The sequence below is a fragment of the Lucilia sericata genome, unplaced genomic scaffold (genome assembly GCF_015586225.1).
Source record: "Lucilia sericata isolate MDLA Ls3-8-SP2 unplaced genomic scaffold, ASM1558622v1 Contig000504F_arrow, whole genome shotgun sequence".
NCBI lineage: Eukaryota > Metazoa > Arthropoda > Insecta > Diptera > Calliphoridae > Lucilia > Lucilia sericata.
In genome coordinates, this window is record NW_023994518.1 from 95,585 (window position 1) to 112,006 (window position 16,422).

The 16,422-nt window shown below is 35.3% G+C and overlaps 1 protein-coding gene across 1 annotated transcript; it reads left to right on the forward strand.

The window, feature by feature from the left end:
• The first annotated feature begins 7,034 nt into the window (after positions 1–7,034).
• On the forward strand, positions 7,035–10,147 carry LOC119605624 (chitinase-like protein Idgf5). The gene is given in 7 exon segments (XM_037958839.1): positions 7,035–7,122; positions 7,124–7,190; positions 7,263–7,718; positions 7,721–7,810; positions 9,437–9,808; positions 9,811–9,983; positions 9,985–10,147. Coding segments are annotated over 7 exon segments (1,299 nt in total). The 5' UTR covers positions 7,035–7,071; the 3' UTR covers positions 10,075–10,147.
• The last annotated feature ends 6,275 nt before the right edge of the window (positions 10,148–16,422 follow it).

The window sequence follows — 16,422 nt, forward strand, 5'->3', positions numbered from 1 at the left end:
GTCCACAGACTAGTCTATAGAATAGTCCACAGACTAGTCTATAGAATAGTCCACAGACTAGTCTAGAATAGTCCACAGACTAGTCTATAGAATAGTCCACAGACTAGTCTATAGAATAGTCCACAGACTAGTCTATAGAATAGTCCACAGACTAGTCTATAGAATAGTCCACAGACTAGTCTATAGAATAGTCCACAGACTAGTCTATAGAATAGTCCACAGACTAGTCTATAGAATAGTCCACAGACTAGTCTATAGAATAGTCCACAGACTAGTCTATAGAATAGTCCACAGACTAGTCTATAGAATAGTCCACAGACTAGTCTATAGAATAGTCCAAGACTAGTCTATAGATAGTCCCAGACTAGTTATAGAATAGTCTACAGACTAGTCTATAGAATAATCCACAGACTAGTCTATAGAATAGTCCACAGACTAGTCTATAGAATAGTCCACAGACTAGTCTATAGAATAGTCCGCAGACTAGTCTATAGAATAGTCCACAGACTAGTCTATAGAATAGTCCGCAGACTTGTCTATAGAATAGTCCACAGACTAGTCTATAGAATAGTCCACAGACTTGTCTATAGAATAGTCCCACAGACTAGTCTATAGAATAGTCCAGACTGTCTAGAATAGACTAGTCTATAGAATAGTCCACAGACTAGTCTATAGAATAGTCCACAGACTAGTCTATAGAATAGTCCACAGACTAGTCTATAGAATAGTCCACAGACTAGTCTATAGAATAGTCCACAGACTAGTCTATAGAATAGTCCACAGACTAGTCTATAGAATAGTCCACAGACTAGTCTATAGAATAGTCCACAGACTAGTCTATAGAATAGTCCACAGACTAGTCTATAGAATAGTCCACAGACTAGTCTATAGAATAGTCCACAGACTAGTCTATAGAATAGTCCACAGACTAGTCTATAGAATAGTCCACAGACTAGTCTATAGAATAGTCCACAGACTAGTCTATAGAATAGTCCACAGACTAGTCTATAGAATAGTCCACAGACTAGTCTATAGAATAGTCCACAGACTAGTCTATAGAATAGTCCACAGACTTGTCTATAGAATAGTCCACAGACTAGTCTATAGAATAGTCCACAGACTTGTCTATAGAATAGTCCACAGACTAGTCTATAGAATAGTCCACAGACTTGTCTATAGAATAGTCCACAGACTAGTCTATAGAATAGTCCACAGACTTGTCTATAGAATAGTCCACAGACTAGTCTATAGAATAGTCCACAGACTTTTCTATAGAATAGTCCACAGACTAGTCTATAGAATAGTCCACAGACTAGTCTATAGAATAGTCCACAGATTAGTCTATAGAATAGTCCACAGACTAGTCTATAGAATAGTCCACAGACTTGTCTATAGAATAGTCCACAGACTAGTCTATAGAATAGTCCACAGACTTTTCTATAGAATAGTCCACAGACTAGCTATAGAATAGTCCACAGACTAGTCTATAGAATAGTCCACAGACTAGTCTATAGAATAGTCCACAGATTAGTCTATAGAATAGTCCATAGACTAGTCAATAGAATAGTCCATAGACTAGTCAATAGAATAGCCCACAGACTAGTCAATAGAATAGTAGATAGACTAGTCTATAGGATAGGCCGTAGACTAGTCTATAGGATAGGCCGTAGACTAGTCTATAGAATAGTCCATAGACTAGTTTATAGCATAGTCCATAGACTAGTCTATAGAATAGTCCATAGACTAGTCTATAAAATAGACCATAGACTAGTCTACGGAATAGTCCACAGTCTATAGAACAGTCCATAAATTAGTCTATAGAGCATTCTATAGACTATAGTCTATAGAGCATTCCTTAGACTATAGTCTATAGAGCATTCCTTAGACTATAGTCTATAGAACATTACTATAATAGTAGTGGCCAAATAAAGAACTAAATTTTTTTAAGCTACTAGCTTAACAATATATTACTCAATATATTTCGACTGCGTAGCCCAATATAGAAAAAAATCTCTTTTTTTAACTTAAAAAATCCTTAAAAATCTCACAAAATGCTACTTTTTTTAACTGTTATACTTCTTTCATCAACATTTTTCTCCACTAGACAATTTATTTTGTAAGAATAGAAAAAAAATTTCTGCTAAAAAACACTTTTTATAGCTGTTATAGAGCAACAAAAACTCTATTTATACGTCAATTAAGTTTCAAACCTCATACTTCCGCATCCGCCTAAACGATTTACACTCAATGGTAAAATGTGTTAAGTTTACTTTTTTTATACATATATATTTTAACTACTAGACATCACAAAATAAAGGACTATATCTCAGACCATCAGACACCATCAGCCAGAGTGTTGAAAGCATAATACAGGGGTAAACACAACAATACGATAAAATTCCAGTGCTCTGCTCTTTTTGATGGGCAACAATTTGGTATAAAGGGAGAAGGAAGAAAATGAGAAATACGAATGAAAAATTTAACCTGAATGGAGAGATAAACACCAAAACAATTTAACATGGCGCGCAATTTTTCACTTTGAAACGTCCTTATAAAGTTCTGTGCTTATTGTGCCAAAAGTCCTGCCTGCAGTTTATTCAATTTTATGGAGTTTTTTGTTGTTTATAAAGCCAATGTGTTTTTTACAGTTACTATTAATGTTACAGTTACTTTATTTGTTTGTGTGCAAAAATTGTTGGTTGGTACGAGTATTTATTTTTACAGCTTCCTGTTAAAATCTTTATAGACCACTTTGCTGCTCCCCCTCCCATCACCCTGTTTTTTTTTTGGACACCCTTGCTCCCTGTTAGTCATTTATTTTTCGCCTGTGTTTACACAATATCAAAATTCAATTCACACCAAGATCACGTTTTTAATTTGAAATTTTTACTGCACTTGTTTATTTTTTATCGTGATTTTTTCAGCGATTTCTTTTTTTAATTTTAGCTGTTTTTTGTTTTTCTACCCCTAAAGTTGGCGCAGTTTTTGCTTGTCAGTATTTAAAGTTTTTTTTGTTTCTTTTGAACTTTTATTTAATGTATTTTTTAGTGAAATTTGTACTCGTTTTCATTTTTGATTTTTTTTTTTTTAGCGATTTTTAATGTAATTCTATACTAGTCTACGCGTTGTTATATGTGTTTTTTGTATAGTATATGTTGTCCTGTTTTTTATGTGCTCAATATGCAGCATATTTTAAGGGGTTTTATTTTTAAATAAACACGTTTTACAGATAAAATTTTATATTTGTATAAAAGTACAAATTAATTGAAATGAAAATTACAATTACACATTTTTATTAAACTGCATAAATAATTAAAAAATTAAGTTAAAATTATCTATTTTAAGGAAGCTTAAAGTTTATTTTGCATCCTTGTATAGATTATTTTAAAAATTGTTCTTTAAATGTTAGATATAAATCGAGAATGGTTACCTAAAGTAAGTTTACATGAAGGAATTACCTTCATGTAAACTACTTTTCAGTAGTTTTAACTATATAGAAAGGAAAAACTAAAGATCTTTGTGAATACGGTTTCACTTTTGATAGTAGAATGTAGTATTTTGATCATCAAACTCTCACGGAAAAGATACTACTTCACTATTGCTGATCTAATACTGATCTACTAAATTTATAAGATTTGAAGAGCTTACTTACTCAGACTAATCTCAAGGCAGCTAGAAAATTTTTTCGAAAATCGTTGGTACTACAAAATGGGTCTACAGACAACTGTATATACTCACACTAGAGTTAGAAGTTATCAGAATATAACAACAATTAAAACCTTGATATGTGATGTTAAGAAATTTTGAAACCCTTTGCAAAATTACATGACTTCATGTCCAAATGTTATTGTCCCTATCCTTAACGACTTTTTTCTTTTAAATCCCTTACTATTTCTATAATCCCACTCTCTACTTGTAAGGAATGTCGAAATGCTTTACGTGAACTCCTGTCCTGAGGCCTTATTTCACGGTGGACGTTTTCATCCACTGGGTGAGTATAAAAGTAACGACTCACCATCGCCCCTTTGTGTAGCTTACACGCAGGTTGCAATTTACATGTATGGATGACGGTCCATTATACGCTCACTTCGTTCAAGTACTCAAGCTATCTAATCTCTTGCCATAGTAGTTCCGTTAAGGAAGAGCAGGTGTCATGAGCAAGCTCAATCTAATCCCGACAAAGGAAAAACCTTATATGTCGATCTATCACACTACTGAGATGGCTCTGTTGATTCGGCAACAACAGGACGAATTGGTAACCCGAAACACGGATCATTTTAATTGACGAGCCCTATTTCACTAGCCACAAAAACCCACTGTGATATGTTGAGCATGTTTTAGAGTAAACTCTGACACACTCAACCATGAAGGAAAAAAATCGCCGATAAATTAAAAAAAAGGGCAGTGACGACCTTGCAACACTATTATTTAGCAACATCATAAGCCACAAATCACTCCATCCGTCAAATCCATCAATTATCCATCTGCTCTATCGGATCAGAGTACACATCAGAAAGCACCAGGAAAACTCCACCTCGTATACCCAATCTTTGCATTATCAGCTCAAATACAACATTTTATTAATCCACAGTCATGCTCTGTAGTTTGTACCGCTCCTAGCATCTAGGAACGATAACAGAAATTTATCATATATCAACCAACTGACCAGCCAGTCCTGTGGGTAACTGGGCACCCGTAGTACCAGATTATGTGGTGCTCTGGTTAGACCTCTTTTCGATTCATGCAAGGAATAGGCCAGGCAGTGAATTGTAAACACCAGTTTATAGTTCCGGCAGACTAGAGGTATTGGTAACACAAAAAGTTTCCATCTCTCATCTGAAGAAGACCTTCTGTCGGTTGGAGAAGATTAATTTCAAGCAACTCCCTTACGGTGCCACAATGCAGACCGGTTATATAAAATAGTTTTGTCCAGATACGCCTTCACTGCATGTATCCCCCTTTCAAGTCAAGTCTGGTGATCAATTGAGAAAAAGGAGAACAAATAGCGTGGTCAGAGCAAGATATAACATGTATGTGTTGAGGATGATCGCGTTAAATATTAAGCTATGATAGATAAGTACTAAAGATCTTTGGAATCCGTACCCATCACATCGTAGGCAGCAGCTTCAGTTAGTGAAAGCTACAATGAAACCGCTCTCAGACAGAGGTCCTACATTAAGCATGATCAATATAACCTTTTATGAAGTGATGAAATGCCACCTCTTAACGGCTCAGGCAAATGATAGAGAAGGGGTCATAAGGCCAGAATGGTATCCCAACGACCAAAATTAGCTCAGCTCGTTATGGAACATTTGTCCTTTATAAGGAGATCACACTACTTCGTTCTGACTCTGGTACAAAACTAATACCCGAGTGTAAATTCCAATAAGACTTCGTGCCTGCATTTATTTACTTAAAATTACCACTGGAGAACAGAAGAAGCGTGAAGCTCCAAAACGTCAACATCCACATAGATGATTGGTCGATCATCCAGGCTAAACAAAGCGACGGCAGCACATGCTTTAGTATTGGTTTCATACAATCACGCTCCGTCGGGCTTGATAAAGAGGGGTACGGACGGCTTTAGAGACATAATGTACGTAAAGCTCCAGAACCCCAACATCTACATACATAGATGATTGGTGGATCACCCAAGCTGAACAAGGCGACAGTTCGTTATCATACAATCGAGCTCCGTGCTCGATAAAGCGGGTTTAGGGACGTAAAGGTAGTCTTGAAGCGGTGAAGTGGACAATGGCGCTCAAAGTTTTGCAATATGAATCACTAGAAATGTATTACATACAATCTTCGAATGTTCCTTGTGGAGTATTCGAGTTTAGGAACCTAAGGGAAAAGCTGGTATTGGAGCTGGAGAACTGAAGAAGCTTGAAGCTCCAAAACGCCAACATTCACATATATGATGGGTGGATCATACAGGCTGAACAAGGGGACGGTAGCACATGCTTCAGTCTCGTTATCATACAATCACGATCCGTCGGGCTTGATAAAGAGGGGTAGGGACGGGTTTAGGGACGTAAAGGACGTGAAGCTCCAGAACCCCAACAAGAAGGTGGTATTGGTGCAGTGAAACTGACAATGGCGCTTAATCAAATTGTTCTGAAGCACTAGAAATATGCTACAGAGAATCTTCGATTGTTTCTAGCTAAAGAACATTGGCCTGGTACCTGAACCTGGGTAATAAAGTCAGAAGTGGCCTGAATATAAAATATTATTTAACCAAGAGTTAATGGTAAGCTACGATCACGATCATATACTTTTGAAATCGGTTCACATTCTAAAAATTGGGTTCGTGTTAATATTTTCATATACCCAAGGTGACCAAATTTGGGTGATCTCAAACCCGCCCCAATAGGTCTGAGGTAAAATTTCAAAATTTAAGTATGACAATATATTTTCTGTAAGCATCTAATATTTTATCTAAATCGGGTCAACCGTTTAGAAGATTTTGATGCATTTTCCCACTGTACATCTTTCAACTAACATTTAAACTTTCCGAACACTTCCATTCTAGTCTACAAATACATCCTTATACAGCTATTTAGTAAATCCTTTTTGGTCATATCAATAATGATAGTTTTGCCTAAACAAATATTAACTAAACGATAATTATTTATTTACTTCTCTGTGTAGTGTGTTAAAACAGATAATATTTCCAAAAACAGAGATTAAACTAATGACATCATATTCAAATCAACTGATCATAACTATTAAACAAGAGAGTGTAAAAGAGAGAGAGCAAGCAAAGATAGATTAACGATAATTAGACTTAAAAGAAAAAAGAATCTATAAACACACACACAAACACATACAAACAAATATTCAAAGTCACTGATAACAATTGAACTGATTTCTAGTGAAATGAATACGAATAAATCTGAACAAAAAAATATAATAATATTGTTTATAAATAAACAAGAACTTATCAGTTTAAAAAGAATATTTTCATAGAAAATTATATTTCAAATGTAAAACTAAAAGTAGCGGGGAAAAAATAATACAAAATTTAGTTTGAAATATAAAGTCCCGGCGTTAACAACGTTTCTCAGCATAATGGGAACTATAAAAATAATTGCAATATTTTCAGTGATATTTTTACAAGTGTTTAAATATACAAAATGTTAAAGCTGCCAATATGGTGTGTTATTTGGATACCAGTCGTGTAAAAGAAGGTAAATTTGATATATAGTAAAACAAATATTTACAACATTGTTTAATGAAATTTTCTTTTGTTTCTTTAACAGTTCAACAAACCATTTTCGACATTGATCCGGCTATGCAATTTTGTAATTATTTGATTTATGGCTATGCGGGCATTAATTCTGATACCTTCCAGCTGAAAACCTTAGATCGTGGCTTGAATTTTGATTTATATCATGCCGTTACCGCTCTCAAACGTAAACATTCTCATTTAAAAGTTTTACTCTCTGTGGGTGGTGATCGTGATTTGGAATCGGATGAAGAAGAACCTAATAAGTATTTAATGCTCTTAGAGAATATTGCTCATCGTAATGCTTTTATAAATAGTGCCCAAAGTTTTGTGAATACCTATGGTTTTGATGGTCTCGATTTGGCTTGGCAATTTCCTAAAAATCCCCCTAAAGAAGTTCATTCGGGTATTCGTAAGGCATGGAATAAGTTCAAGGGCTGGTTTAAGGGCCGTAAAATTGTCGATGAAAAGGCTGAGGAGCATCGTGAACAATTGTTAGTTTCGTTAGAGAGTTGAGACAGAGTATGAGTTCGTTGCATGCCTTGCTGACAATGACGGTGTTGCCACATGTTAGTGCGGAACGTAAGTAGAATTGTATTATTTATCGTTAAATTTTGATGGGGTTCGACAAAGACACTTCTAATTTGACCGTACGTTAGTTGGTTGTAGGGTAGGTTGGCAGTACATAGGTCATGGGGTTCGATGATCGCCAGTGTGAAAACCTAGTGGGGGGAGTGGGGGCCGGATGGACGGAAAAAACGAACGAACGAACGAACGAACGAACAACGAACGAACGAACGAACGAACGAACGAACGAACGAAGAAACGAACGAACGAACGAACGAACGAACGAACGAACGAACGAACGAACGAACGAACGAACGAACGAACGAACGAACGAACGAACGAACGAACGAACGACGAACGAAACGAACGAACGAACGAACGAACGAACGAACGAACGAACGAACGAACGAACGAACGAACGAACGAACGAAACGAACGAACGAACGAACGAACGAACGAAGAACGAACGAACGAACGAACGAACGAACGAACGAACGAACTAACGAACGAAAACGAACGAACGAACGAACGAACGAACGAAACGAACGAACGAACGAACGAACGAACGAACGAACGAACGAACGAACGAACGAACGAACGAACGAACAGAACGAACGAACGAACGAACGAACGAACGAACGAACGAACGAACGAACGAACGAACGAACGAACGAACGAACGAACGAACGAACGAACGAACGAACGAACGAACGAACGAACGAACGAACGAACGAACGAACGAACGAACGAACGAAACGAACGAACGAACGAACGAACGAACGAACGAACGAACGAACGAACGAACGAACGAAGAGGAACGAACGAACGAACGAAACGAACGAAAACGAAACGAACGAACGAAAGAACGAACGAACGAACGAACGAACGAACGAAGAACGAACGAACGAACGAAAACGAACGAACGAACGAACGAACGAACGAACGAACGAACGAAACGAACGAACGAACGAACGAACGAACGAACGAACGAACGAACGAACGAACGAACGAACGAACGAACGAACGAACGAACGAACGAACGAAGAACGAACGAACGAACGAACGAACGAACGAACGAACGAACGAACGAACACGAACGAACGAACGAACGAACGAACGAACGAACGAACGAACGAAACGAACGAACGAACGAACGAACGAACGAACGAAGAACGAACGAACGAAAGAACGAACGAACGAACGAACGAACGAACGAACGAACGAACTAACGAACGAAAGAACGAACGAACGAACGAACGAACGAACGAAGAACGAACTAACAACTAACGAACGAACAACTAAAACGAACTAACTAACTAACTAACGAACTAACTAACTAACTAACTAACTAACTAGCTAACTAACTAACTAACTAACTAACTAACTAACTAACTAACTAACTAACTAACTAACTAACTGTCAAAGTTTGAGTGAACAGTTTTAGGATTAAAAGAAGATTTTGGGGTAATCGGTTGTTGTGTAATGAATACTCGATTGATGGATGGACACTCAATATTGGGTGGACATTAGATTTTAGGAGGACACTCGATTTGGAGTAGCTTCGTCTAATGAATTGATTACTTTTCGATATAAATAAATATTTTTTTAATAATTTTTACTCTCTGCTACTTCCACTTACAGTCTTCTATGATATACCCCAAATTGTACCACAAATGGACTTTGTCACCCTAGCCACCTTTGACTACGTCACACCGCTAAGAGATCCCAAGGTTGCCGATTATACAGCCTCGATTTATGAACTTTTCGAACGTGATCCGGAACTTAATATTGATCATCAAGTACAATATTGGTTAAATCATACAAGTGAAACCACTAAACTAGTTATGGGCATACCAGCCTATGGACGTTCTTGGGTAATGACTAAAGAATCTGGTATAACCGGTTATCCACCATTGCCGGCCGGAGGAGCAGCACCAGCTGGTAATTTGACAAAAACTCAAGGTTTACTGAGCTGGCCAGAGGTGTGTGTGAAATTGCACAACAATAAAGAGTTGAAGGTGAAGAGGCTACCTTGCATAAGGTGGGTGATCCTACTAAGCGTTTTGGTACCTATTGCTACCGTGATGCTGATGAGAATGGTGATTATGGCTTGTGGGTATCGTATGAGGAACCAGCTACTGCTGCTAATAAAGCAAATTATGCCCGCGTCAGAAGTTTGGGTGGTGTAAGCTCTATTCGATTTGACCACCGATGATGTCTTGGGTACTTGTGGTGATGGCAAGTATCCCATTTTGAGAAGCATTAAATATAAGTTATAAGCTTTATGTCATATTCATTTGAAATTTTTCTTTAATAATAAAAAAAAACTTAAATTCCTTTCTTAAAATTATACTTACATACCTGCTGAGTTTATTTTGAAAAATATATTAATCTTGAAAAAATTTAAATATTTAAAGTGATTTACGAAAATAAAGAAATCCTACCTATAAACGTTTGTCGTCAGAAACAAAACATCATGTTCTTAAGACCATGATCAACAACGCCACATTGACGCGTGTAATTAGTCTTCATCAACAATTAAAATACAAAAAAACCAAAGACACTCAGGAAAACAAAAAAACTCCAAGATACAAAATAAAAATACACGACACTTGCATATTAATCCATTAAATAAAAAAAAAGAAAAGATCAGCTCTTGATTTTTATCGATTTAATTGTAATGAATGAATCTTAAGAAAATTTCAAAAAAGGCGTAAAATATTAAACCAATCAACCTTGCTCATATACACAGCTCTAATGTATATCAATCACTAGTCAGTCATTCATTCATTCCGTCAGTCAGTTCAGTTGACTGACTGATTTACAAGTGCGTGTATTTGTATATGAGTGTAATCAATCTGTTTGACTGCAGAAGGAAGGAAATCAAGTAATTTTGATTTTATTTTTAGATTTTGTTGTTCTTTATTTAATTGCACTTAAAAAAAACACAAACAAACAATATTCGTATGTGTAGAATAGTTGTCGACTTTTAATTGAGACAAATTTGTCAAATGTTCTAAATAGACGACAGACGTACCGTACTTTGGTCCGTCTGTCCGCTTGTATTCGTAATTATTCACTGTAATTATTTGTGCTTGTACTGGTATGAAAAAAGTAATTCAAAACTTGTGTTCACAATCAGTTTGAAAAGTTTCAGTTTTAATGGATTTCAGTTTTTTTTTTGTTTTTTCTTTGAAATAAAATATTAATGAATCAATTAATTAATTTTATACTAGAAAAAAAAAAACAGAAAAAAACTCAAAATGAATAATTTAGTAGTTAATAAACAAATTTGTATTTAAATTTACAAATTAAAAGCAATTAAATCTTTAAAAAATTAGCACTAGCTCCTTATTTTCTGATACAATTTTGAATTAGACATGAACTGGAACTGAACTAGAAATGGACGAGAACTGGAACTGAACTAGAACGGAAATAGAACTGCACTAGAACTCAAGCTGAACGGAACTAAAACTGCACTAGAACTGAACTAGAACTGAACTAGAACTGAACTAGAACTGAACTAGAACTGAACTAGAACTGAACTAGAACTGAACTAGAACTGAAACTAGAACTGAACTAGAACTGAACTAGAACTGAACTAGAACTGAACTAGAACTGAACTAGAACTGAACTAGAACTGAACTAGAACTGAACTAGAACTGAACTAGAACTGAACTAGAACTGAACTAGAACTGAAATAGAACTGAAGAACTGAACTAGAACTGAACTGAACTGAACTGAACTAGAACTGAACTAGAACTGAACTAGAACTGAACTAGAACTGAACTAGAACTGAACTAGAACTGAACTAGAACTGAACTAGAACTGAACTAGAACTGAACTAGAACTGAACTAGAACTGAACTAGAACTGAACTAGAACTGAACTAGAACTGAACTAGAACTGAACTAGAACTGAACTAGAACTGAACTAGAACTGAACTAGAACTGAACTAGAACTGAACTAGAACTGAACTAGAACTGAACTAGAACTGAACTAGAACTGAACTAGAACTGAACTAGAACTGAACTAGAACTGAACTAGAACTGAACTAGAACTGAACTAGAACTGAACTAGAACTGAACTAGAACTGAACTAGAACTGAACTAGAACTGAACTGAACTAGAACTGAACTAGAACTGAACTAGAACTGAACTAGAACTGAACTAGAACTGAACTAGAACTGAACTAGAACTGAACTAGAACTGAACAGAACTAGAACTAGAACTGAACTAGAACTGAACTAGAACTGAACTAGAACTGAACTAGAACTGAACTAGAATTGAACTAGAACTAGAACTGAACTAAAGAACTGAACCAGACTGAACTAGAATGAACTAGAACTGACTAGAACTGAACTAGAACTGAACTAGAACTGAACTAGAACCTGAACTAGAACTGAACTAAACTGAACTAGAACTGAACTAGAACTGAACTAGAACTGAACTAAACTGAACTAGAACTGAACTAGAACTGAACTAGAACTGAACTAGAACTGAACTAGAACTGAACGAGAACTGAAACGAGAACTGAACTAGAACTGAACTAGAACTGAACTAGAACTGAACTAGAACTGAACTAGAACTGAACGGACTAGAACTGAACTAGAACTGAACTAGAACTGAACGAGAACTGAACTAGAACTGACTGAACTGAACTAGAACTGAACTAGAACTGAACTAGAACTGAACTAGAACTGAACTAGAACTGAACTAGAACTGAACGAGAACTGAACTAGAACTAGAATTAGAACTAGAACTGAACGAGAACTGAACGAGAACTGAACTAGAACTGAACTAGAACTGAACTAGAACTGAACTAGAACTGAACTAGAACTGAACTAGAACTGAACGAGAACTGAACTAGAACTGAACTAGACTGAACGAGAACTGAACTAGAACTGAACTAGAACTGAACTAGAACTGAACGAGAACTGAACGAGAACTGAACTAGAACTGAACTAGAACTGAACTAGAACTGAACTAGAACTGAACTAGAACTGAACTAGAACTGAACGAGAACTGAACTAGAACTGAACTAGAACTGAACGAGAACTGAACTAGAACTGAACTAGAACTGAACTAGAACTGAACTAGAACTGAACTAGAACTGAACTAGAACTGAACTAGAACTAGAACTGAACTAGAACTGAACTAGAACTGAACTAGAACTGAACTAGAACTGAACTAGAACTGAACTAGACTAAACTAGAACTAACTAGAACTGAACTAGAACTGAACTAGAAATGAACTAGAACTGAACTAGAACTGAACTAGAACTGAAATAGAACTGAACTAGAACTGAACCAGAACTGAACTAGAACTGAACTAGAACTGAACTAGGACTGAACTAGAACTGAACTAGAACTGAACTAGAACTGAACTAGAACTGAACTAGAACTGAACTACAACTGAGCTAGAACTGAACTAGAACTGAACTAGAACTGAACTAGAACTGAACTGAACTAGAACTGAACTAGAACTGAACTAGAACTGAGCTAGAACTGAACTAGAACTGAACTAGAACTGAACTAGAACTGAACTAGAACTGAACTAGAACTGAACTAGAACTGAACTAGAACTGAACTAGAACTGAACTTGAACTGAACTAGAACTTAACTAGAACTTAACTAGAAATGAACTAGAACTGAACTAGAACTGAACTAGAACTGAACTAGAACTTAACTAGAACTGAAAACTAGGTGAAAACTAGAATTTTTAAGGAATATTTGATTTGCCGTAAAAGGTCAAGTATTCAGCGAAATGTCAGATGTTCAGGTGACTTATGGAATCTAGTCAATATACAAGAATAAAAGAAAAATCAATGCAATTATTATAATTTCTTTCACATTACATTTCTAGAACCCACAAACAGATGTCAGGTCCCTAGATATTTATCAATCAAAGGTATTTAAAATGTTTATCATTATAAAATATTCTAAGTAAGTAAATTACTTGCAATTTTTCTTACAAAAATCTATATTTAAAGGCGTAACAAATTAATTGACAAAATGCATTTTCTTTCTTTTAAAGGATTGAATTGAAATCAAAATGACAATTTATAATTAATGATAGGGTCAGCTACCACAAATATTCGGTTGCCTTCTAGACAAAGTAGACAACGATATTTTGTTTTATCTTAATTGTCATAATAATTCATTGAGAAAGGGAAAATAGAAAAAAATATTTAGATGATCCTGTCTGCAAACAAAAAGAACTAATGTTTCTTAAATTATTTAAGGAAATTAAGGGTTGGAATTTAATTGTCTAAGAAATGAATAGTTTTTACATTTAAAGTAATGTAAAGTTTTCAAATAAAATGATTTGCAAAATTTGTTAAGATTAATTTCGAAAGAAATTTCCTACAATATGAGTTTAATATCCTTTTAGCAAGTTTCTTTGAGAGACTACTAAAATGTCACATGATTTGGTTGAAAAAATGTTTACTTGTTTTTCGACAGATGGACAAACCTTATTTGGGAAATATCAAACATTTACAAAATACATATTTCTCTGTTTTTGGTAAATTAATTTGGTAGCAAATGCGCTATTATGAATATAAATATGTTTCCTGCAACACTTCTTGGTGGAGGTTATAATTTAGTCGTGCTGCTTTCAACGTGCACGTATCCCAAATTAACCAATAAAAAACATGAAATTAAAACTGAACGAAAAAGACTTCCGAGTAATTTGAACACAAACAAATAAACATAAAATAAAATGTTGTACGTGCTATAAAAACACCAACGAAGTTAAGGAAAATATTTTAATCCTTTATAAAAGAAATACATACATATTACATACAAACAGTTCGTAATCTTATGATAAATCTAATTATTAAGGGTAGCATTATGAGTTTAAAGAATTTTATATTTTATAGAAAGTGGACTGCACTGACTTTATGCAGCACTACATTTAACATTTGCTGTTATTTGAGAGTTTTTAATTAATTTTTGCTTAATTCTTTTTCTTTTTAAGAGAACTGAACTAGAACTGAACTAGAACTGAACTAGAACTGAACTAGAACTGAACTAGAATTGAACTAGAACAGAACTAGAACAGAACTAGAACAGAACTAGAACAGAACTAGAACAGAACTAGAACAGAACTAGAACAGAACTAGAACAGAACTAGAACAGAACTAGAACAGAACTAGAACAGAACTAGAACAGAACTAGAACTAGAACTAGAACAGAACTAGAACTAGAACAGAACTAGAACAGAACTAGAACAGAACTAGAACAGAACTAGAACAGAACTAGAACAGAACTAGAACAGAACTAAAACTAGAACAGAACTAGAAAAGAACTAGAACAGAACTAGAACAGAACTAGAACAGAACTAGAACAGAACTAGAACAGAACTAGAACAGAACTAGAACAGAACTAGAACAGAACTAGAACAGAACTAGAACAGAACTAGAACAGAACTAGAACAGAACTAGAACAGAACTAGAACAGAACTAGAACAGAACTAGAACAGAACCGAACTAGAACAGAACTAGAACAGAACTAGAACAGAACTATAACAGAACTATAACAGAACTATAACAGAACTATAACAGAACTAGAACAGAACTAGAACAGAACTAGAACAGAACTAGAACAGAAATAGAACAGAACTAGAACAGAACTAGAACAGAACTAGAACAGAACTAGAACAGAACTAGAACAGAACTAGAACAGAACTAGAACAGAACTAGAACAGAACTAGAACAGAACTAGAACAGAACTAGAACAGAACTAGAACAGAACTAGAACAGAACTAGAAAGAACTAGAATAGAACTAGAACAGAACTAGAACAGAACTAGAACAGAACTAGAACAGAACTAGAACAGAACTAGAACAGAACTAGAACAGAACTAGAACAGAACTAGAACAGAACTAGAACAGAACTAGAACAGAACTAGAACAGAACTAGAACAGAACTAGAACAGAACTAGAACAGAACCGAACTAGGAGAGAACTAGAACAGAACTAGAACAGAACTAGAACAGAACTAGAACAGAACAGAACTAGAACAGAACTAGAACAGAACTAGAACAGAACTGGAACAGAACTAGAACAGAACTAGAACAGAACTAGAACAGACTAGAACAGAACTAGAACAGAACTAGAACAGAACTAGAACAGAACTATAACAGAACTAGAACAGAACTAGAACAAAACTTGAACAGAACTAGAACAGAACTAGAACAGAACTAGAACAGAACTAGAACTGAACTAGAACAGAACTAGAACAGAACTAGAACAGAACTAAAACAGAACTAGAACAGAACTAGAACAGAACTAGAGAAGAACTAGAACAGAACTAGATCAGAACTAGAACAGAACTAGAACAGAACTAGAACAGAACTAGAACAGAACTAGAACTGAACTAGAACTGAACTAGAACTGAACTAGAACTGAACTAGAACTGAACTAGAACTGAACTAGAACTGAACAAGAACTAAACTAGAACTGAATGTTGACCAATTTTTTGGTTTCTAGAGAATTATCGAATATTCTTTAAAAATAATTCTTTATTTATAAATTAATCCTTAATGACCCGATGTAGTGTAAACTTTCCATTAGTGCAGCTTACTTATTAATAATTCGAATAACGTTATCACAATCATAAGTATAA